General features: G+C 43.1%; 1 protein-coding gene across 4 annotated transcripts in view; it reads left to right on the top strand.

Annotated features, from left to right (window-relative positions):
• The window catches only part of MPHOSPH9 (M-phase phosphoprotein 9), a 2191511-nt gene that overhangs the window by 1339563 nt on the left and 827981 nt on the right, over positions 1–23967 (top strand). For all 4 annotated transcript variants that reach the window (XM_044068924.1, XM_044068922.1, XM_044068923.1 and 1 more), the window contains 2 exons: positions 5669–5884; positions 6549–6596. In XM_044068924.1, coding sequence (XP_043924859.1) covers positions 5669–5884; positions 6549–6596 — 264 coding nt within the window. The remainder of the gene's footprint in view (positions 1–5668; positions 5885–6548; positions 6597–23967) is intronic.

The following is a 23967-nucleotide window of genomic DNA, read 5'->3' as shown; positions in this document are numbered from 1 at the left end:
GGTGGCCGATGTCCATAACATAGTTGCAACTCCCTACCACATGCATACCCATCATGGGGGCCATTATATGGTGGCATAGTAACAGCATGTATGGCGGTATGTGTGTACATCATGTGTTTAAACACCTGTCCACATGCATGTGTGCAGGTGGTGGTCACAGGTGTGTCACACACCATCCTACCCTGCCATGTGCATACAGTATGCTATGTCGCTGTTACATGACAGTGCTGCCATAATGCATACCCATTGGTCAGGTGTCATCGACCGTATGTCACATGGCTACTGTAACACCTACCACCTCCCAAGTGCATATATCGGCACATCTGCCGGATACAGTGTTGGTACGCATAATGCACTACATTACCGCTGCACGCCTGCACATGTCTCATATGGCGGATGTGGCATTCCCAGCACCGACATGTGTGCAGGAATGTGTGCCCATGTATGCCACATATCGGGGGGACTGTCCCACATGCCACACATCACTGTACACCATAGTAGAGATCTGTACATACCTCAGTGTGGGGTGCATGGATGTGGATGGTGCAGTACATGCAACACGTCATCTCTCCGTGTATACATGTGTGGTCACCACCATGTGAGTGTGTCAACATGTTTGTATGTCTGCTGCCTGGTGTGAGGGTGTATGCAGATATAGTGTTGTGAACGGACACTAACCACACAGGGTGACCATCCCATACTGGTACTGCATTGCATGACCCTGTCAATGCCATAGGTGTGAGCCATACTGGCCACCTGTGCAAGTCCGCCCCCTGTGACATGGCGTGTGGGTGCATTGTATTGTGAGGGTGCTGACCACACAGGCAGGTGTCCCCATCTGCACACTATGGGGTGTGCACCATAGTGGTGTACACCCTGCGATTGCGGCCATATTCCTGTACCGGTACAGCGTCCTACTGCTGCACAGCGTGCACCAGTGCTGACAGGTGACACCTGAGGTCAGTGGCCAGCATGCTGTGTACGACACCTGCACAATGTCACCATACCTGTACTGTGTCATGCCATGTATGTGATGTCTCTGTCCACTGTAGCCTGTGGCACCGATCACAGGCGTCAGGTGCAGTATATGTGTGGACATGTGTGTCATGTACTGTGTAAACAATGTTAAATTATGTCTGGCTCCGTGCTCTGCATGTTTTCCCTTAGAACTTCTCTACTTGCAATCTAAACTGTCTGTTCTCTATCACAAAAGCTCAGCACTTGCTCCTAAAGTATTCTTATATAGGTAAAGTACATATATACTAAACGGAGTACTACATTAGCCTAGAATCCCCTTGAGTACCCACTACCCTATAGGTCCCTTCTGACTCAGTTACACAGCAAACACATTCACGTTTTCTAGCATGTCGAAGGGTCAATTGCTAGCGACCTCTCCTGTTCAGCTGGTGAATCTGGGCATCCTGAGGCAATGTTACAATTGCCTCATGTACACAGACAACCCACACCTTCCCCGACAAAACAGAAATACATGTGAGAGATGCAACTATATAGCCAAACAGGAGGCTGAGCTCTCTCAACTCAGGACCGGCAAGACCAGACAGGAGGAGAAGGACACCACGCACACCACAAACCCAGTTTCACATAGAACTATCACAACTGCAAAACAAACACATAAACACACAAAGACATACTCGGAGGCACTGTTCAAACATATACCAAACCTACTGAGGCATCCAAAGCAGACACCCAAGCAACTGCCTCCACAAGACATAGGACATGCAACACATAGTTCTCAACGTCAATGTGCTAAACAGTCACAGCCCTTAAGGCCACACACAATGCCAGACACACTTGTAATAGGTGACGCCATAGTCAGACACACTGACGTCCCACCCACCAGACTGAACAAGGGAATGATCACAGTAGGCTGCCTGTTGGGTGCTAGAATCCGCCACATAACACAAGCACTCAGGTCACTCCGCAGCATGTACAAGTATGACGCGGTCATTTTCCATGCCGGTGTCAACGACCGGGACATACCTTCCTGGACTACATGAAAGGAGACATAGAGGGGTTCTCAGATTATGTAGCCCAGGCCGGTATGACCCTGACCCTGAGCAGTATCCTACCCTCACCAAGAATGATGCCACAATACAGAGTCAAAATGATCAGCTTTAATAATTGTCTTAATTACCGGTGTCAGTCCAAGGGGGTCCAATGTCTTCTTGCCTGGGATGACATGCTTGACAAGCCACGCTCCTTCGCAAGGGACGGCTTGCACCTGTCACCGCTGGGCTTCCGGAGTTTTGCAAAGGCTCCTGCCACCCCCATAGTGCCCATTTCAGGCAAGGCTCAAATGATAAACCTACCGCCCTAGACTACAAACCTGGAAAGAACTAAGGGTAATACTGCTCAATGCCAGTAGTCTAAGCCCAAGCTGCACGCCCTCAAAGCCCTCCTCAGTATTGAGGACATCAATGTCAGTGCTGTGACTGAAACCTGGTTCAGGGCTCCTGAGAGCACCCCAGCACTATCAGGTTATACCTCATATCACGCTTTCCGGACCCAAACCGACCGAACCACAGAAGGAGGGGAGTCTCCATATGCATGAAGGATACCCACACCTACAGGTTGGTGGCAACGCATCGTAGCAGTGAGACCATCCAGGTGCAATTAACCATAGGTAGAACTGCCCTACAGTTTGTAGCATGCTACAGACCACCCTCCCAAACCCAGGATACCCACACAGCCTTCCTGAAGACACTGGAGAGTATGAATGCTCTCCAAACACCATCATCTTGGGTGACATCAACTACCCATACATAGACCGGGAACATTACCCAGGACCCAACACCCTAGACCAAAGGTTCCAGGAGTTCATACACCCAAATGCTATGGAACAACTACGCACCATACCAACAAGAGGAGGAACTATACTAGTCCTGATCATCACACATGGGGATGACATGCTCCACACAGGATGTATATCCCTCAACGGTGAGGTCAGATCATAAAGCAATCTCACTGGAGATCCGCATCCCGCCCCTAACACCAGCAAAGGAGACCACAGTGAAGAACTTCTCCACAGCAAACCTCACACTTCTTAAGACTGGAGTGGTACACTTCAAGGCCTCCGAGCCAGTGGAAAACACAAGCCACGCTGCTGAAACCCTTACAAATGCCTTCTACGAGCACCCCCAGGAATGTATGGATCAAGCAATCCCTAATAACATCAGGACCCTTTCCACCAAAGGCAGGCACACGGTCTGGTGGACCCCAGCCATAAACAAACCCTACAACAAGATGAGAAAGCTACTACATGACAGAGCAATATCACTAACAGGGAAGGCATCTCTGATCAATACTAGCAGTAAAATACGATCACTCATACAATCATCCAAGGCTGCCTGTGGGAGAGGACTCATGAAAGACACAAAAGACAACCATAAGGCCTTCCTTAGCTATGGTAGAAACATGGGTGGAAGCACAGTTATGCTCGGAATTAGTCCAGAATGGTACAATGATCACTGAACCCACAGACATTGCCAACATACTGGCAGACAGGTTCTGTGCATATATCTACCCCCCCCCCAAGAGGAGAGGTATCTATCCCACCAGAGTCTAGCCTCCCAAACATCTCAGATGCCCAGGTGAGAGCTGCTCTCTAAAGCAGAAAACACAGCATCAATGGGACCGACGGTGTCCCCGGCTGTGTGCTACACAACCTCAATGAGGACCTGCTTCAACCCACACATGAAAGGCTGCTGTTTAATCTTAGCCTTACTACGGATACGTACCAAATGAATGGCGTGGCAGCAACTGTAGTCCCACTCCACCAAGGCGGTGCTTCTATGGACCCTGGACATCACCGCCCGCTGCTATGACGAGCCTTGTCTGCAAAGCTATGGAGGAGATCATAATGGAGCCCATAAATGAAGACATTGGGGACTCTATACACTGGATCATACCCCCGTCGGCTTTGTCAGGGCAGATCCTGCTCCTGGAACCTGGTCAACCTTTTCCTTTTTCGACTAAGGCCATTGATGAGGGGAAGGGGGTAAGGCAGTTCACACAGACCACCTTGACCAGCGCCCAACCCAATACCCCATGCAGGCATCATAGAAAAGCTCACCAGCTGCTGCGCCTGTACAGCAGGTGCATGTCCGCCAGAGGTCCTCCCACGAGCAGCACCAGCCACATGCCTGTGTGGCACATCACCAGTCATTACACTGGCAACATGGTGTGTATGCGCACCTTCTGTAGCCACCACATTCATTCCCCGCAATGCCAACAGACGCTGACTGTCCCTTCCTCTATGGGCGTGATGTGGGTATGTGTCGGCATCAGACAGAACCGTGAAGGGGGGGAGGGGGGGATATATGGTAATGCCAATGGCTGACCTGTCGCTTCCTCTATGGAGCGGTGATGTGGTATGTGTAGGCGGAACCAACGTGTCTTGGGCAGGGGGGACAGCGCGTAACTAATGGCACAGCTTCTGCCCCTGACAACCCTGCCTGTACCTCATGCATATGGTCATCACCGCTAGTATCTGTGGGGACACTAACATCAGATGGACCGCAGGAGGGGAATGCACCTACACCACCTGTGAATACAAAGAGATACTGTAAGGTACATTACACACACGCAGACACACGCAGACACACACACACACACACACGCAGACACACACACGCATGCAATTTTTTACATGAAATGTCTAGTTCACTGTTGACGGTCATATATTTTGTACTCCCAGGTTGCCAGATAAAACAAAAGACTTTTCTAAAAACACAACTTAACTGTAACTAGGAAATGCATGTGAAAATGTGTGCACTTTGGGGAAACTGTACTTCACAAACAAATTGGCTTTTAGATGGTCTCAAAAGAAAAATAAATTTGAGAAATGCTGAACAAAACCAGATTTCTTGACAGAGATGCTGAATATCCTGAGAGGTGACAGCCCCTCCACCCTGTGTGTAACCATCCATGGGAGGTTACTCATCCCACCAACCTGTTTCTGTCTTCTGAGAGGTGACAGTCCTCCACCCTGTATGGTAATCATCCATGGGAAGTTCACCAAGAAATGAAAAACAGTTCCAAACCCAAAAAATAAAAAAAGCGAATGCAGTACCAGATCGCACAACTGTTTCTATTAGTAAAACTAATAACAGTTGTGCGGTCTGGTACTGCATTCGCTTTTTTTATTTTGTGATCCATGGGAAGTTACTCATCCCACCAGCCACTTTCTGTTTCCTGAGAGGTGACAGCCCTCCATCCTGTATGTAATCATCCATGGGAAGTTACTCATCCCACCAACTGCTTTTTGTCTTCTAAGAGGTGACAGCCCTCCACCCTGTATGTAATCATCCATGGGAAGTTACTCATCCCACCAACCGCTGTCTTCAGTATTCGTTCAAGTAAAGTACTGGTTTCTGTCCTTATCAGGTCACTTCACAGGTTGTTCAGGTGATATACTGTTACTTGGCAGTGGCTCACGTAGATGCATTCTCTTAGACTGTAAACATTTCATGCATGGTGGAAATGTAAGTAGATTGTGTTTTTATAGAAGTTGAAGGAAAGATGAAGAAAATGAAATGAGAGTTTTGCAGAGCTGATTTCAGGATTAGCTTATTAAGAACACAGGTCCGTAAGGACATAAGAATACGGATGTGGACAGAATAACTTAGTATTGCTGTTTCTTATCTAGGCAGACTGGCCAGAGCGGTATGGGGCATTAAGCACTACAGCAGAGGCTTTACAACAGCGTGTTGATGAATTGCGAACAGCAAACAAAGAGAAGGATAACACAATCAGCAGGCTACAGTCGAGGCTTAAAAGTCTGGAAGAATCCTTTGAAAAATCTTACAAGCTGTCAGATGATAAAGAAGCCAAGATGAAGCAAGAACAAAAAATGATGCAAGATGTAAGTTCAACAAATTGTGTTTATGTTTCTAATATTAGTAGTGTACCTGTAATGTGTAGTGCACCACTAGCATGAATAGTGTGTACCTGGAACATTAACAGTGTACTTGGAACTTCATTTAGAAGTTGTTGTAGTAAGGGTGATTGTGTGACTGTCTGTCAAAGGGAGAGGCAAAAGCATTGTTTTATGTACATCCCTTTGGTGGGAAGTATGTTTCTCCTTTTATACACAGTGTCACATGGAGAAAGGTATGGTAACGTGACTGCCAGAGTGATTATATTCAGCATGTTGGTGAGGGCTTCCCTGCCATCTAGGAAACGGTGTGTAGTTTGCAACCTGCTGCCTTAATGGACCTCTTTTATTATTACATTCTGTTTGTGTGTTGCGTGTGTTTGAACCTACATGATAATATGGACATTTCTTCATATGGCTTAGTATGAAATGTATGTATTTATTTTTAATGCATAACTGCTGATGCGGTAATATTCCATGTCATTCATGTCTCTAGACGGTTGATCTAGCAAAGCATCATCTCCATGAACTTGGAAGGTACCCAGATGGTGGGCAGTGTAGATCAGGCTAAATCTTTTTAAGCAAAATAAAGTATAAAGTGGCTGTTTTTTTTAATAAGCTTAATTGTGTTTACTGCTATATTGTTTTTCAGCTTCTGTCAGAATATGATTCTTTAGGAAAAGAGCATGAGAGAGTTAAGGTAAGAACGAATTAAGCATTACCTTAGGTAAGGTAAGAACGAATTAAGCATAACAAAACATGCAGCAGAACACTAATAATAAACTATGTGGAAGTTATGTATATGCTGTGTTAATAAACTGATGTGGAAGTTATGTATATGCTGTGTCACGCACTAATAATAAACCGATGTGGAAGTTATGCATATGCTGTGTCGCGTACTAATAAACTGATGCGGACGTTATGCATACGCTGTGTCGCGCACTAATAATAAACTGATGTGGTAGTTATGCATACGCTGTGTCGCACACTAATAAACTTATATGAAGTTATGTGTACGCTGTGTCATGCGCTGCTTCTTGACAGTTTTTGATAATGTGCGGCCATAGATGTAATAGTAAGACAGTGGACTGATTTACTTGTAGTGTTTTGTACAAGACAGACACCATTCAGGAACTTTTTTTATTTTGCTATAAGTTAATTTGCTTGCGGTTGCATTACGCCTTGTGAAATAGGTAAAGTAATTGTCTGTGTGATGGTGGTCTTAACCATTAATAGGGTATTGTTTGACAAAATAGGATGTTCTTCATCTCACATTGCTGCAGTCCTTACTTATGGGTAGTCCGCTGTCCTCGGTCGGCCCGAATACCAAAGTATTAGGCTGACGTCGGTCATGGGCACCTAGATCTGACATCAGAGCGTCAGGGTATAAAGGCGCATGACCGACGTCATATCCTCAGTCTTTTTTGCCGCATGGTCCGATGCAGAAGCAGCGTTGCAAGTGCCGTTCGGCGTTCTGAAATTTTTCGCTTGAGTTTCAGACCGATACCAAGTTGGGCTAAGTACCCGTTGGGGAATATTTTGTTTTTTTTGCCTCAGTTAGTTACCGGATGTCAGAAAAAGTGAATAATTGTATTTCTTGTGGGAAACAGATACCGCATAGGGATTACCACTCGCTTTGTATTCCTTGTTTGGGACCGGAGCACGTAGTCGGGTGTCGGTTTTGTGCTAGGTTTAATAAGCGCACTATAAAACGGAGGTTAGATTGCGCTAGGTTAGTCTTTAGCAAGAGGTGTAATTATAATATGCCGTCGGATGTTCCGACGCCTGCTTCTACTAAGAAGCGCAAAGACAAATCTTTAAAGCCTAGGCAGGATGATTCGTCCGTTTCGGACGCCGGACCTTTAGAAGCTACAGCTGAACAGGTGGATCCGGCTGAAGTTTCTGTTGAGTCCCAGGGGGAAACTTTGATTTTACAAGATGTGGCCTCTCAGGAGGCAGGTCAGGCTGAAGGGGCCTCTCAGGTTACTATTCTCCCTTCTATGCCTAAGGTGGTTAGGCCTTCTGCTACTGTTTCTAAGGCTCCTTCTAAGGGCAGGTCTGTTTTGCCTTCCTCTGGTGTCAGTTCTGGTTCTTCAGTTAAACCGGACAGGTATACGAAAACTGCCAAACAAACTGTTGAAATATAAAACCCCGAAGGAAGCTAATGCAGAAGTGATAAAAATAATCCAATAACCAGGCGATAGCTGTAAAAACCGTAGTGTTAGCACTTTATTAAACAAGAACTTTCGGTAGGTTCAATAACCCACCTTCCTCAGACAAAACAGTTACTGACAAGGAGAAGGGAGTTTAAATACTTTAGTCCCTCCCAATTAATAAACTTTTAATTGATATCCACCTTCAATTAAGAAATTCCATGTCACTATTAATGTGCATTACAAATAAAAACGTTTTTTGTATATAAAAACACCATTGTTAAAAACACCATTATTTAAAAACGATCTTTAAGATTTAAATTTCATCATTACATACAAGTTACTTAAGAGGTTTTGATTGTTGATTAAATAATATACAATTGATCCAACCGCTTTTAAAATCAAAAAGCCGTTTCTGCTTAATTTTGGCTGTATGAACCTATGTGTGCTATAGAGTGGTGGCAAGCTCCTATAGCCATACAAGGCAAAACTAACCCCCCGCTCCTCAAATAAAGACAAAAACCACTAACTCATGTTTGGGGCATGTGTACCTACAAATAATATCGGTGTGGCACCCAAGCCCACAGATAGCTTAACCAATGCACCATCTCACTGCAAATAAGGGCTATGGCTATACTTATATAACCAATGAATAAATAAATTACTAAAAATGTCTAAAAATGACCCATAATTCATGAAAAACCCAAAGGTAAACTGATCAGGACAAAATGAGTAAACCGGACAGGTATTACAGGGTGCCTGAGGCTCATAAATATCTGTATAAGAGTCCTAGGGTGGACCCAGAAACTATTAGTCAGGGGCCTAAGGGTGTTAGAGCCTCTGTTGTTAAGAATCCGGTTCCTCTGGATAAGGAAGCTAGAGCTTTGGATAGATGGGGTAAGAAGGTGTATACCTCTTCTACTTTAGCAATGAGAGCTTTGAACTGCCAGTTTCATATGTTGAAGTATCAGAATTTCCTCCTTTCTCAGCTAAGATCTAAAGTGGATGCTTTGGCAGAGGGCATAGAGTGTAAAGAATTGCAGGATTTAGTGCATGTTTCTGAACAGGTGGGTAAGCACTCTTTGCAATGTGGTTTTGATGCTTTACAGGCTTCTTCTAGGGTGGCTGCCACTGGTTCAGTTATTCGTAGGCACGCCTGGCTTAAGGATCAGAATTTATCTGAGCATGTTAAGTCTAGAATTCTGGATACCCCTTTACAGTCTGAAGTTTTGTTTGGTCCTCCTGTGGAGTCAGTCTTAAAGAAAATGGAAGACAAGGCTAAGTCTATGCAGACTGTTAAAGATTTTTTGCAGGTACAACCTCCAAAGTTTAGTAGAAATTGGCCTACTAAGGGGTGGACGTACCCTTCTTCTGATTCTCAGTCTAGGGGTAGATCTAGGCGTGGTAGGGGCAGAGCTCAGAGTACCTTCAGGCCGAGACAATGGAGTTCGCCTGCACAGTCTGCTGGTGAGGGCAGGGGCCAGTCCTTTCGTAAACAGGCCCAATGACCTGCATTTTCAGCTGCCAGATTCTTCTTGCCTGGCAGCTCCTTTGGGAGGAAAGTTGGCTCTTTTCAAGCAAAATTGGCATTTAGTCACCCAGGACAAATGGGTATTGGACATTATAAACCGAGGTTACAAGTTCTATTTCCATACCATGCCTCCTTTCAGGGGCATGCCAGACGTCCCTCCTCGGCAAAGGATAGAGGCTCACAGACAAATTTCTTTACTTCTTCAAATAGGAGCTATACAGCCAGTTCCTCTGTCAGAAGTGGGCCTAGGATTTTATTCTCGCCTGTTTCTAGTTCCAAAGAAAGGAAACACGTGGAGACCAATTTTGGATTTATCTATCCTCAACACTTACCTGGACATTCCAAAGTTCAAGATGCTGACCTTACAACAGCTTTTACCCCTGTTGGGAAAAGATCACTGGATGGTTACTCTGGATCTCAAAGAGGCTTACCTTCATGTTCCTATCAGGCCCAGTTGCAGGAGGTACCTGCGTTTTCGGGCTGGAAATTTACATTATCAGTTCTCTGCATTGCCCTTTGGCTTATCTACTGCGCCCAGAGTGTTCACAAAGGTTCTGGCTCCAGTGATAGCATTTTTCAGACTAAGAGGAATACAGATTTATCCTTATTTGGACGACTGCCTGATTATTGCACAAGAAAAGGACGAGCTTCTTCATCATCTACAGTATGTGATGGCAGTGTTAAGATGCCTAGGGTATTCTGTGAATGAAACAAAGTCCAGTCTACTACCCTCTCAGGACATGTGCTTTCTGGGTGTGAGACTGAATACAGCTTCCCAGATGGCTTTTTTGACCCCGGACAAACAAAGAAGCCTTTCTCTTTATTTCCAGCAAATGTCTCTACGGTCCAGGCTGACTGCAAGGACAGTCCTTCAAGCCTTGGGGTTCATGGCATCTTGTATTCTGGTGCTTCCCAATGCCAAATTGCATATGAGGAAGCTTCAATGGTATCTCAAAAATGTGTGGACACAGCACTGCCAAGATCTAGACACTGTCATTCAGATAATACCTTGCATTCAGAAGGAGTTTTTGTGGTGGGCTCAGAAATGTCACCTAAACAAGGGACTCTCTGTGACCCGGCCAGAGGCGAGTCAGATTCTAACGACAGATGCCTCGGACAAGGCTTGGGGAGCACACCTCAATGGAAAATGGGTGCAAAACACGTGGCCTGTCAAACTCCAACATTTGCATATCAACTTGAAGGAAATGTTAGCAGTCCAGTTTGCATTGATGGCTTTCAAAGATTTACTTTGTCCAGGGCAGGTGTTGATTCAAACAGACAACACTACTGTCATGTGGTACATCAACAAGCAGGGGAACCCATTCTTACCCTCTTTGCAGGCAAGCGATGATTCTGTGGGAAACTGCTCTCAATCTACACCTCAATCTTCAGGCAAGGTTTCTACCAGGAGCACAGAACTCCTTAGCAGATGTATTGAGCAGACAAATAGTGGATCCTCACGAGTGGAAATTGGATCCTCATGTATTTCAACAGTTGACAGTGTTATGGGGAACTCCAGACATAGATCTGTTCGCTTCTCCACTAAATTACCAGTTGCCAAAGTTTTGCACAAAAATGTTTCATCACACAGCTTGGAAGGTGGACGCTCTATCATTCATTTGGAACAATCTGCATGTATATGCCTTTCCACCTCTGCCTCTTCTTCCCAAGGTACTTTTGAAGGCCAGACAAGACAAGACAACCATGATTTTGATAGCACCGGATTGGCCTCGACAACACTGGTGTACCCACTACTGAGGAGTTTAGTACGAGAACCTCCATGGCCTCTGCCTTTGATTCCGCACCTTTTGTCACAAGAGGACAGTCACTTCCTCAATGTCAAGATTCAGTCTCTGCATCTAACAGCCTGGCATATTCTGTTTTAGACTCTGGAGGGTCTCAGCTTCCACAACAAGTTTTGAATGTTATTTTGGAGGCCAGGAGGCCTAGTACCAGGAAAGTTTACGCTGATAAATGGAGGAGATTTTTTATTTGGAGCAAAGGAAAGGACTTTGATGTCTCCAAACCTGATTTAAGTGTTGCTCTTCAATATCTTACTGAGTTATTGGACAAGGATTTGTCTTTCTCCTCAATAAAGGTCCATGCTGCAGCCATTTCAGCTCACTATGATTGTGACCCTCCTTTATTCTCTCATCCTTGGTTTAAGCAATTTCTTAGAGGGGCAAAGAATATAAGACCCCCACGTAGAGCTCCTACTCCTGCTTGGGATCTCAATTTTGTGTTGGAAAAACTTACTCTACAACCTTTTGAGCCTGCAGCTACTGCCGAGTTAAAGTATTTGTCATGGAAAACTGCTTTTTTGTTGGCCATTACCTCTGCAAGAAGGGTTTCTGAATTACAGATCCTCATGGCAGTGGAGCCTTTCCTGATTTTTCATAAGGATAGGGTATCTTTGCGTACTAATCCTTCCTTTATGCCTAAAGTGGTTTCTAGTGTGGCCTTAAATCAAACTATTCATTTGCCTACTTTTTATGCAAACCCCCAAAATAAAGGGGAGAAAATTTTGCATACTTTGGATATTCACAGGCAGTTGCGTTATTATTTGAGCAGAACCAAGGAGTTCAGACAGTCTCAGCAATTGTTTGTTTCTTTTGCTTTGGGTTCACAGGGTAAACCTGTTTCAAAACAAACTATTTCTAAATGGATTGGGTTTTGTATTTCTTTCTGTTATTCCCATCATGGTAAGGAGATTCCTGCTGGAATCAGGCCTCATTCCACTAGGGCTACTGCTACTTCTACGGCCTTTCTAAGGGGGGTAGCTACAAAAGACATTTTGGAGGCAGCTACTTGGAGTTCAGTGCATACCTTTTCTAAACATTACCACCTTCCTCTTTATTCTAAGTCTAGGGCTGGATTTGCCACTGCAATTTTACAGGGCATTTTAGCAGCCCCTAATGCTTTATGATTTTTCCAACCTCCCTTTCCCGTTGCTTTGGGATTCTACCCATAAGTAAGGACTGCAGCAATGTGAGATGAAGAACATAGTACAGTTTTGTACCTACCATAAATGTAGATGTTCGAAGATCCACATTGCTGCAGTCCAATTTACCCTCCCTCCTTCCCCTCTGTAGTTTGACTTGGTGCTATGCTTTAGGTGATGGTTATTGTTGGGCATGTTTTTGGGAGGTATTCTGTTTTTGGCTGTGGCCTTTCTGGTTTGGCCTTCTGACATCTGGGGCAAGAAAAGACTGAGGATATGACGTCGGTCATGCGCCTTTATACCCTGACGCTCTGATGTCAGATCTAGGCGCCCATGACCGACGTCAGCCTAATACTTTGGTATTCGGGCCGACCGAGGACAGCGGACTACCCATAAGTAAGGACTGCAGCAATGTGGATCTTCGAACATCTACATTTATGGTAGGTACAAAACTGTACTTTTTAGGCAACACTTGATACAGTTTCTTCTAAAGAGCTAAAAGCAACAAAGCAGCTTTTAGATAGCAGTTAACAGGCAGGCCATGTAAGCATCGCTGCTAATAATAAAAGTGGTTTGAATGGGAAGAATGTAGTGGTGTTCATCATGTGGTCACTGTGTACAACAGTACTCATGATATACAAGAGTCCTGCACAGGCTCAACTGACTCCTGCTCAGTTCCAGGAGCTGTGCTTATGTCAAGGTGCCAACATCCTGCCCTGTATGAAGAGATGCAGTCCCTCCTAGGTAAAGGGGGTGTCAACCTGTGTCATTTCACCCAGATGTACTTCTCTGAAGTACAGGCCAACACTAAGGGACTCTGGCTAACAAAGTTCGCAGATGACTGCAAACTGGGAGCCATTATTGAATCCCCAAATGATGTGCATATTCTACAAAAGGGCCTTACAGAAACAGATGCCTGGTGCCAGAGCCATGGGCTCAAGCTCAATGCCAAGAAATGTATAGTTATCCCCTTTGGGAAAAAACATGTACCCATGAATTACCACATAGGTGGCAGTACACTAAACACCGAAAGTGTGATGAGAGACTTAGGGATACAGGTGGACAGTGGTCTCACCTTCGATAACCACATCGCTACAACAGTCAGGAAATCCTTCTATGTGGCACACCTCATCACTAAGGGATTTTGATCCAGAAAAAAGGAGGTCATTGTCCCACTGTACTCATCCCTCATTAGACCTATTATAGAGTACAAAGCCTGGTTTGGTATGTACCTCACAAGCCATCTGCAACAGCTGGAAAGGCCACAGAAATACCTCACTAAAAGAATCACAGGCCTAAAGCAGATGCCCTATGTTGACCGTCTAAAAAAACTCCAGCTATAATCTGTGGCATATCGTCTACTCAGAGGTGATCTCTGCTTAACATACAAGGCCATGTCAAACCCTGAGCTGTTGGACATGCTCCACTTAAAGAAATCCCAATCCCTCAGAGCCACAGGCTCCAGGGATCTAAACCTTGTTATCACAATGATCAAAACATGCTGGAGGGATAGGTTCCTGACCCAGAGATTCCCCAGACTCTGGAATAGACTGCCCATGTATGTCAAGCAGAACGCCTCCTTGAAAAGGAACCTTGACAATCAAATGGGAGATATAACCTTGGGGATCACGTCCGTCATCCTGCTAGACAGGGGTCCAGGGAAGTAAATATTGTGGGAAGAAATATCCAGGAAATTGTTATGGCTAGGCTTGTATAGGCCCTAGAGCCAATAGCCTAGTACCAACCTATAAACCTATGTCTAGGTCTGTGTCTGTATTCCACTATGCAAGTCCCACAATCACTCTATTAGGTCTGTGAGCCCAGAATTTCTGCTTAGTATTTTTGAAGGTTAAGTGCCAGTTTGTGGACATTTTTTGTGCTTCTTTACAAGTTTTGTTCTGAAATTATTTTAGGGAGTTTGCCAGTAAAATGTGCTGTGTGTGAGACCATTACAGTTCACAAGTATGCAGGTATTAAATGCTCTTGTGCATACTAGTATTAAATCCTGTATAAAGATCCAGTCTTAAGGTTTTTTTTGTTTTGTGGGGGGGGGGGGGGTCCACTTGTCATTTGAGTGTCAAATCAGTGCAAGGTTTGCTAGGATAACCCATAGAAATTGGGAAGCCGCACTGAGAGTGTAGCTGAAGGAGAAGAAATCAAGTGCATTTTTAAAGACATGATCGGGGAAAACTTTTCCCCTAAGAAGGTTCACATAAAAAAAGAATATACAAGGAGGTCGAGAAGGCATGGACCTTCAAGAAAGATGCTGGGGAAGAAAAAGAGTTAAAAGTAATTTCAGCACAAAATGCCAAAAATGCTTCCTTGAGTCTTAACGATAAACTGTTCACCCCCATCCAGTGCCTCTACCACCCCATAACAACATCTATTCCTAGTATTTCTGTTATCAACTTGTTAGACCAAAATACGTATTCTCCATACACCACAATACTACCGCTTCCTTTACCCCCCCCCCCCCACCAGTCCTCACATGAAACTAATTCACCATCTGTATCCATTACCAGGAACTTCAATGGGACCTGTATCTACATCAGTGATAAAAAATTCTACTTAACTCCAACCTTGCCCACTACAACCGACAGCCTCTCACTAGAATACCTAAAGATAACTGACAGTGTCATAGCATAAACAGTCTCAGTAGCTGAAGCCTGTGTGTCCACACTGTGGAAGAAATCCTAAAATATCCCTCTTCGTAACCATTGGCCTAATGGAAAAGGCATTGGCTTTCCTGAGTGAGGGATTGTGGGTTCAAAGTCCCATCTGGGATGATTTAACCTTCATAAAGGTGGCATCTCTGCTGACGTCTCTAACAGCTGGCCTGTTGCAATATTACCTCTTCATTTCATACAAGAGGCCTTCTCAGTTGAAAATTGTCTGCATAATGTCTACTCAACCCTAAAAACAAAGCTACTGCTATTTTTTCTGAAATCACACATGCCTAATAAAGCAAATTTCAGAATCTTTGCACCAAACAAAACTGAATTAAAATGGTCACCCATACAGACCCTCTTGGAGTGATTATAGATAATAGTAGTCACCCGTACAGACCCTCTTGGAGTGATTATAGATGATAAAATAGTTACCTGTACAGACCCTCTTGGGGTAATTATAGATGATAAAGTGGTCACCCGTACAGACCCTCTTGGAGTGATTATAGATGATAACCTTCAGTTTGATTTCTATGTTCAAAAAACATAAAAGACATGGTAAAAATTAGGAATGTTCTACAGGCATAAAATGTCCTTAACACCACCACCAAAACCATCTTTCCACTTCTATCCTTCTCTAATCTCTCTTATATGGTGCACCCATCGTAACCAGCCTTCAGGCTACAGTTAAAAGTAAGCTAGAGGCTTGCTGTAGTAAGGTTGAACATTTGGTTGTAGCAAACAGTACTGCATCCACCACAGTCTTGTCCTTAAGGCTTTGAAACAACTTGACCTGCCTCAGTACTTGGATTGCGTACAGCTTATCGCCACACCCAGCATTAGTCACAAAGCTAATGACTGCCCTGTTTTTACTCCTGTTCTCCATTCCTATCACCCTAATAAACTGCTTTGATCTTATGAACATCTTCTTAGCGTACATAAACCCACAAATCCTCAGGTCAAAGTCTATACTCATACTGTGTCACTAAGAAATGGGATTCTGTCCCTCTGCAAATTAGTTCTACCTCTTAGTTCTCCAACTTCAAGCTACTACTAAAAGACCACCTGAGTAAGAATTTGCTCTACTCCTGCACAACCTCAAGCTAAATTAGTCCCTCCCTCCCTCCTTTCACCCCCAGCATATGTCTTACTAATCAGTTGTCTGTGAACATTGTTAGTCTGTTTCTTAGATAAAGAACAAATATAATTTTGCCTAAGCTGTATTAATGACAAAAAAAAAAAAAAAAAAAATATTTTACTGGCATTCAATTGTTTACTCGTGTAATTATTCTTGTATTTAACATTTTTTTCTTGGGGACTATACAATTATTTTTTTGTAATCTCTATTTCTTGCGGATTATTTGTATAAATGTTTTTTGTTTCTGTCCTTGTTATTGTCTCGGAGCTTTTCTCCTCGGGCCTGTACTGAAAATGGGCATATATCCAGTTAGACCAGCCCGGTCAACAAATGTAAAATAAAAATAATAATAAATAAATGAGTCACCTCTGTTCCAGAGAGTGTACTTTGTGTGTTTAATGTCATCTGTACAAACTGCAACTTGTAAATACTTTTACCTATTGACAGTGTACTTTTTCACCTGGTTATATCAGTCCAGATATTTTCTCTGTGTGTGTACAGGCTCACACAGTATGTAGTGAAGTTGAATGTTTTACTTAAATACATTTTTCTCCTGTATTAAGCTTTGTAATAACTTTAACTGTAAGCATATTATGTCAGTGTGAAGTTTTTCACCCCAGGCCTCTACTGAAAAAGGGTATCCCAGTCAGACTTTCCTGGTAAACAAAATTCATACAAGTAAATAAATAGTCTACTAGGCTCTGTCCGACTCCTTTGGAGGGAAACATGCAAGTAGTTGCTGGCACACCTTTCCTAACCAAGCAGCAGGAAGACATCTGACACATTTTCCATTAATGACAGGTTTTGGTTCTTGAGTAGAGAAAGAACTCGACCCTCTGTCGCTAATAATTATAGAGCGACCCTCTGTCCCTAGTAGTTATATAGCAACCCTCTGTCCCTAGTAGTTGTAGAGCAGCCCTCTGTCCCTAGTAGTTGTAGAGCGACTCTCTGTCCTTAGTAGTTATAGAGTGACCCTCTGTCCCTAATAGTTATAGAACAATACTCTGTCCCTAGTAGTTAGAGAGCGACCCTCTGTCCCTAGTAGTTATCGAGTGACCCTCTGTCCCTAATAGTTCTAGAGCAATACTGTGTCCCTAGTAGTTATAGAGCGACCCTCTGTCCCTAGTAGTTATAGATCGACCCTCTGTCCTTAGTAGTTAGTGACCCACTGTCCCTAGTAGAGTGACCCTCTGTCCCTAGTAGTTATAGAGCGACCCTCTGTCCGTAGTAGTTATAGAGTGACCCTCTGTCCCTAGTAGTTATACAGCTTGATGTAGAGCAGCAGGCAGACCGTAGTGTGGAGGATACCAGCAAGAGCATTTGCTCACCTGAGCAAGCTGGGATCCCAATAGAACCCCCATGGGTAGGAACTGGGTTTCCATTTCACATTTATTCAAGATTTAAAACACTTTCGAAGGAACTTGTTCCAGCAGTGGTAAGTGGAAGTAAATAAATTGGCTCACCATTGAAATGTTATCAATTATAGGTTCATAGGTTAGTGCTAGGCTAACTGCCCTTGCGAGCCATTTTAAGCCTAGCCAATTATCCCTTGTGAGACACAAACCCTGCACTTTGTGTTTGTAAGGCAAACACCTTAACCATTAGGATTGTAACAGCAAGAACTGACATGCCAAAGGAAGAAGAAAGTGCAGGACAAAAGCAAATATTGAACATTACTCTTCTCCTATAGACTTCTTTTTTCAAGGGGGTCAGTAACCTCCCTTGCACCCATCACCCCCAAACTTACATATACTAATTTGGAGGTTTTGCTATTGCTGGTTTTGAGTCCTAAATCATCTGTACTTTGTTGCGTACTTAGGAGCCACACAGATACCATCCCATTGTTAATGCCTAATTTTGTGAGTTTGTTAACAATGCCTGCATGGGATATTGTATCAGATGCCTTAATCATGTCATGGTAGGCAGCAGGCACCATTGTGCCATCATCCATTGCCTTGGTGACCTTTTCAAAGAAGTCCACTGTTTGAGTAGGCATGATCAGCCTTTATAAAGCCGGACTGGTTTGATCTAGTGCCTGAAGGTTTTCTATGTCATTATTAGTCATACCCATGAGTTGTCTCATAGCCTTTTTTATGAGACTAGTCAGACTTGTAGGTCTGTAGCTCCCAAAGTTAGTTGATGGACTACCATTGTGCAGAGGAATGACCATTGCAGTCCTCCATTCACATGGCACAAAGCTTGTTGGGAGGCAGTGGTTAAATAGTGGCTTCAGAAGTCCAGGCAGGTCCTACTGCAGGCTATTTAGGAGACATTCTGAAATATTAATGGGCCCTTCAATGCGATGCTTTTAGCCTTAGAGAGTGCATTTCGAACCAGATACCTAGTAATAGTTGGGAGGTTATGTTTGATGGTATTTCTTAGGTAAGTAAGTACTAGGCTATTTGCCCAAGGGCATTTATAAGCCTAGCCTGAATGTGTCGGCTTTCGCCACCCCCTTAGATTAGTTCCCTGTGCCTCTGTCCAGCAGAGCCATTAGTTCCCTGCGCCACTGTCCAGCAGAGCCACTGCAGTGATCCCTGGGGTAAACTTCACCCGTCAAGGTTTCTCTTGAAGAGTGTTAGTGAGGGTGATAACCTTTATCTCATGCAACTACTAATCACAAATAGAATAATACAAGCAGACAGGATTTCTTGTCTGCTTATTTTACATTATACTATTTACTCAATGGTGCATCTGATGATATAAGCTAGTATATTACACTATAATTACATTTCTGTGCTGTATTCTAAGTAATGTAACCATATGAAATTTTCAGACTTAATTTCTATATTTCCCCCGTAACCCATCCAGTTGTTTGCATTCTGTATGCACAAGCACCAAAATGGCACAATAAACTATTTTGCCAACGGTCACTTCAGCAGTCATACCATGTATCCACAAGCACTACCCTGATATACAATGAATTATTTCCCCAAGCAACATCCTCATTACTATGTCCAGGTATAAATGCACCTCAATGAAATGTTTCCCCCAAACAACCCTTCAGTAACACTTCCTAGTACGTGCAACCACCAGCATGAACACTTCACCCAAGCAACCCCTTCAGTAGAATGTTGAGGTATGCACAATCACCAAAATTAAACAGTTCCCCAAACGAAACATGTGTAACATTTCCTAGTATGTACAACCAGTCAAAGTAGTACAGCACTTGTATCTTACTGAGCATTGGATACACAAAGTAGTACAGCACTTGTATCTTACTGAGCATTGGATGCACAAAGTAGTACAGCGCTTGTATCTTACTGAGCATTGGATACACAAAGTAGTACAGCACTTGTATCTTACTGAGCATTGGATACACAAAGTAGTACAGCGCTTGTATCTTACTGAGCATTGGATACACAAAGTAGTACAGCACTTGTATCTTACTGAACATTGGATACACAAAGTAGTACAGCACTTGTATCTTACTGAGCATTGGATACACAAAGTAGTACAGCACTTGTATCTTACTGAGTATTGGATACACAAAGTAGTACAGCACTTGTATCTTACTGGGCATTGGATACACAAAGTAGTACAGCACTAGTATCTTACTGAGCATTGGATACACAAAGTAGTACAGCACTTGTATCTTACTGAGCATTGGATACACAAAGTAGTACAGCACTTGTATCTTACTGAGCATTGGATACACAAAGTAGTACAGCACTTGTATCTTACTGAGCATTGGATACACAAAGTAGTACAGCACTTGTATCTTACTGAGCATTGGATACACAAAGTAGTACAGCACTTGTATCTTACTGAGCATTGGATACACAAAGTAGTGCAGCACTTGTATCTTACTGAGCATTGGATACACAAAGTAGTACAGCACTTGTATCTTACTGAGCATTGGATACACAAAGTAGTACAGCACTTGTATCTTACTGGGCATTGGATACACAAAGTAGTACAGCACTTGTATCTTACTGAGCATTGGATACACAAAGTAGTACAGCACTTGTATCTTACTGAGCATTGGATACACAAAGTAGTACAGCACTTGTATCTTACTGAGCATTGGATACACAAAGTAGTACAGCACTTGTATCTTACTGGGCATGGGATACACAAAGTAGTACAGCACTTGTATCTTACTGAGCATTGGATACACAAAGTAGTACAGCACTAGTATCTTACTGAGCATTGGATACACAAAGTAGTACAGCACTTGTATCTTACTGAGCATTGGATACACAAAGTAGTACAGCACTTGTATCTTACTGAGCATTGGATACACAAAGTAGTACAGCACTTGTATCTTACTGAGCATTGGATACACAAAGTAGTACAGCACTTGTATCTTACTGAGCATTGGATACACAAAGTAGTACAGCACTTGTATCTTACTGAGCATTGGATACACAAAGTAGTACAGCACTTGTATCTTACTGAGCATTGGATACACAAAGTAGTACAGCACTTGTATCTTACTGAGCATTGGATACACAAAGTAGTACAGCGCTTGTATCTTACTGAGCATTGGATACACAAAGTAGTACAGCACTTGTATCTTACTGAGCATTGGATGCACAAAGTAGTACAGCACTTGTATCTTACTGGGCATTGGATACACAAAGTAGTACAGCACTTGTATCTTACTGAGCATTGGATACACAAAGTAGTACAGCACTTGTATCTTACTGAGCATTGGATGCACAAAGTAGTACAGCGCTTGTATCTTACTGAGCATTGGATATACAAAGTAGTACAGCGCTTGTATCTTACTGAGCATTGGATACACAAAGTAGTACAGCGCTTGTATCTTACTGAGCATTGGATACACAAAGTAGTACAGCACTTGTATCTTACTGAGCATTGGATACACAAAGTAGTACAGCACTTGTATCTTACTGAGCATTGGATACACAAAGTAGTACAGCACTTGTATCTTACTGGGCATTGGATACACAAAGTAGTACAGCACTTGTATCTTACTGAGCATTGGATACACAAAGTAGTACAGCACTTGTATCTTACTGAACATTGGATACACAAAGTAGTACAGCACTTGTATCTTACTGAGCATTGGATACACAAAGTAGTACAGCACTTGTATCTTACTGAGCATTGGATACACAAAGTAGTACAGCACTTGTATCTTACTGAGCATTGGATACACAAAGTAGTACAGCACTTGTATCTTACTGGGCATTGGATACACAAAGTAGTACAGCACTTGTATCTTACTGGGCATTGGATACACAAAGTAGTACAACACGTGTATCTTACTGAGCATTGGATACACAAAGTAGTACAGCGCTTGTATCTTACTGAGCATTGGATGCACAAAGTAGTACAGCGCTTGTATCTTACTGAGCATTGGATGCACAAAGTAGTACAGCACTTGTATCTTACTGGGCATTGGATACACAAAGTAGTACAGCACTTGTATCTTACTGAGCATTGGATACACAAAGTAGTACAGCACTTGTATCTTACTGAGCATTGGATACACAAAGTAGTACAGCACTTGTATCTTACTCGGCATTGGATACACAAAGTAGTACAGCACTTGTATCTTACTGAGCATTGGATACACAAAGTAGTACAGCACTTGTATCTTACTGGGCATTGGATGCACAAAGTAGTACAGCACTTGTATCTTACTGGGCATTGGATGCACAAAGTAGTACAGCACTTGTATCTTACTGAGCATTGGATACACAGAGCAGTACAGCACTTGTATCTTACTGGGCATTGGATACACAAAGCAGTACAGCGCTTGTATCTTACTGAGCATTGGATACACAAAGTAGTACAGCTTGTATCTTACTGAGCATTGGATACACAAAGTAGTACAGCTTGTATCTTACTGAGCATTGGATACACAAAGTAGTACAGCTTGTATCTTACTGAGCATTGGATACACAAAGTAGTACAGCACTTGTATCTTACTGAGCATTGGATACACAAAGTAGTACAGCACTTGTATCTTACTGGGCATTGGATACACAAAGTAGTACAGCACTTGTATCTTACTGAGCATTGGATACACAAAGTAGTACAGCACTTGTATCTTACTGAGCATTGGATACACAAAGTAGTACAGCGCTTGTATCTTACTGAGCATTGGATACATAAAGTAGTACAGCGCTTGTATCTTACTGAGCATTGGATACACAAAGTAGTACAGCACTTGTATCTTACTGAGCATTGGATACACAAAGTAGTACAGCACTTGTATCTTACTCGGCATTGGATACACAAAGTAGTACAGCACTTGTATCTTACTGAGCATTGGATACACAAAGTAGTACAGCACTTGTATCTTACTGGGCATTGGATGCACAAAGTAGTACAGCACTTGTATCTTACTGGGCATTGGATGCACAAAGTAGTACAGCACTTGTATCTTACTGAGCATTGGATACACAGAGCAGTACAGCACTTGTATCTTACTGGGCATTGGATACACAAAGCAGTACAGCGCTTGTATCTTACTGAGCATTGGATACACAAAGTAGTACAGCGCTTGTATCTTACTGAGCATTGGATACACAAAGTAGTACAGCGCTTGTATCTTACTGAGCATTGGATACACAAAGTAGTACAGCGCTTGTATCTTACTGAGCATTGGATACACAAAGTAGTACAGCACTTGTATCTTACTGAGCATTGGATACACAAAGTAGTACAGCACTTGTATCTTACTGGGCATTGGATACACAAAGTAGTACAGCACTTGTATCTTACTGAGCATTGGATACACAAAGTAGTACAGCACTTGTATCTTACTGAGCATTGGATACACAAAGTAGTACAGCGCTTGTATCTTACTGAGCATTGGATACACAAAGTAGTACAGCGCTTGTATCTTACTGAGCATTGGATACACAAAGTAGTACAGCACTTGTATCTTACTGGGCATTGGATGCACAAAGTAGTACAGCACTTGTATCTTACTGAGCATTGGATGCACAAAGTAGTACAGCGCTTGTATCTTACTGAGCATTGGATGCACAAAGTAGTACAGCACTTGTATCTTACTGGGCATTGGATACACAGAGTAGTACAGCACTTGTATCTTACTGAGCATTGGATGCACAGAGTAGTACAGCACTTGTATCTTACTGAGCATTGGATACACAGAGTAGTACAGCACTTGTATCTTACTGAGCATTGGATACACAAAGTAGTACAGCGCTTGTATCTTATTGAGCATTGGATACACAAAGTAGTACAGCGCTTGTATCTTACTGAGCATTGGATACACAAAGTAGTACAGCGCTTGTATCTTACTGAGCATTGGATACACAAAGTAGTACAGCACTTGTATCTTACTGAGCATTGGATACACAAAGTAGTACAGTGCTTGTATCTTACTGAGCATTGGATACACAAAGTAGTACAGCGCTTGTATCTTACTGGGCATTGGATACACAAAGTAGTACAGCGCTTGTATCTTACTGGGCATTGGATACACAAAGTAGTACAGCGCTTGTATCTTACTGGGCATTGGATACACAAAGTAGTACAGCGCTTGTATCTTACTGGGCATTGGATACACAAAGTAGTACAGCACTTGTATCTCACTGGGCATTGGATACACAAAGTAGTACAGCACTTGTATCTTACTGAGCATTGGATACACAAAGTAGTACAGCACTTGTATCTCACTGGGCATTGGATACAC

This window comes from Protopterus annectens, chromosome 4.part0 (genome assembly GCF_019279795.1).
Source record: "Protopterus annectens isolate FY-2018-M chromosome 4.part0, PAN1.0, whole genome shotgun sequence".
Classification (NCBI taxonomy): Eukaryota; Metazoa; Chordata; order Ceratodontiformes; family Protopteridae; genus Protopterus; species Protopterus annectens.
The sequence above is the reverse complement of the archived record's forward strand: the minus strand, read 5'-3'. Positions and strand labels throughout refer to the sequence as shown.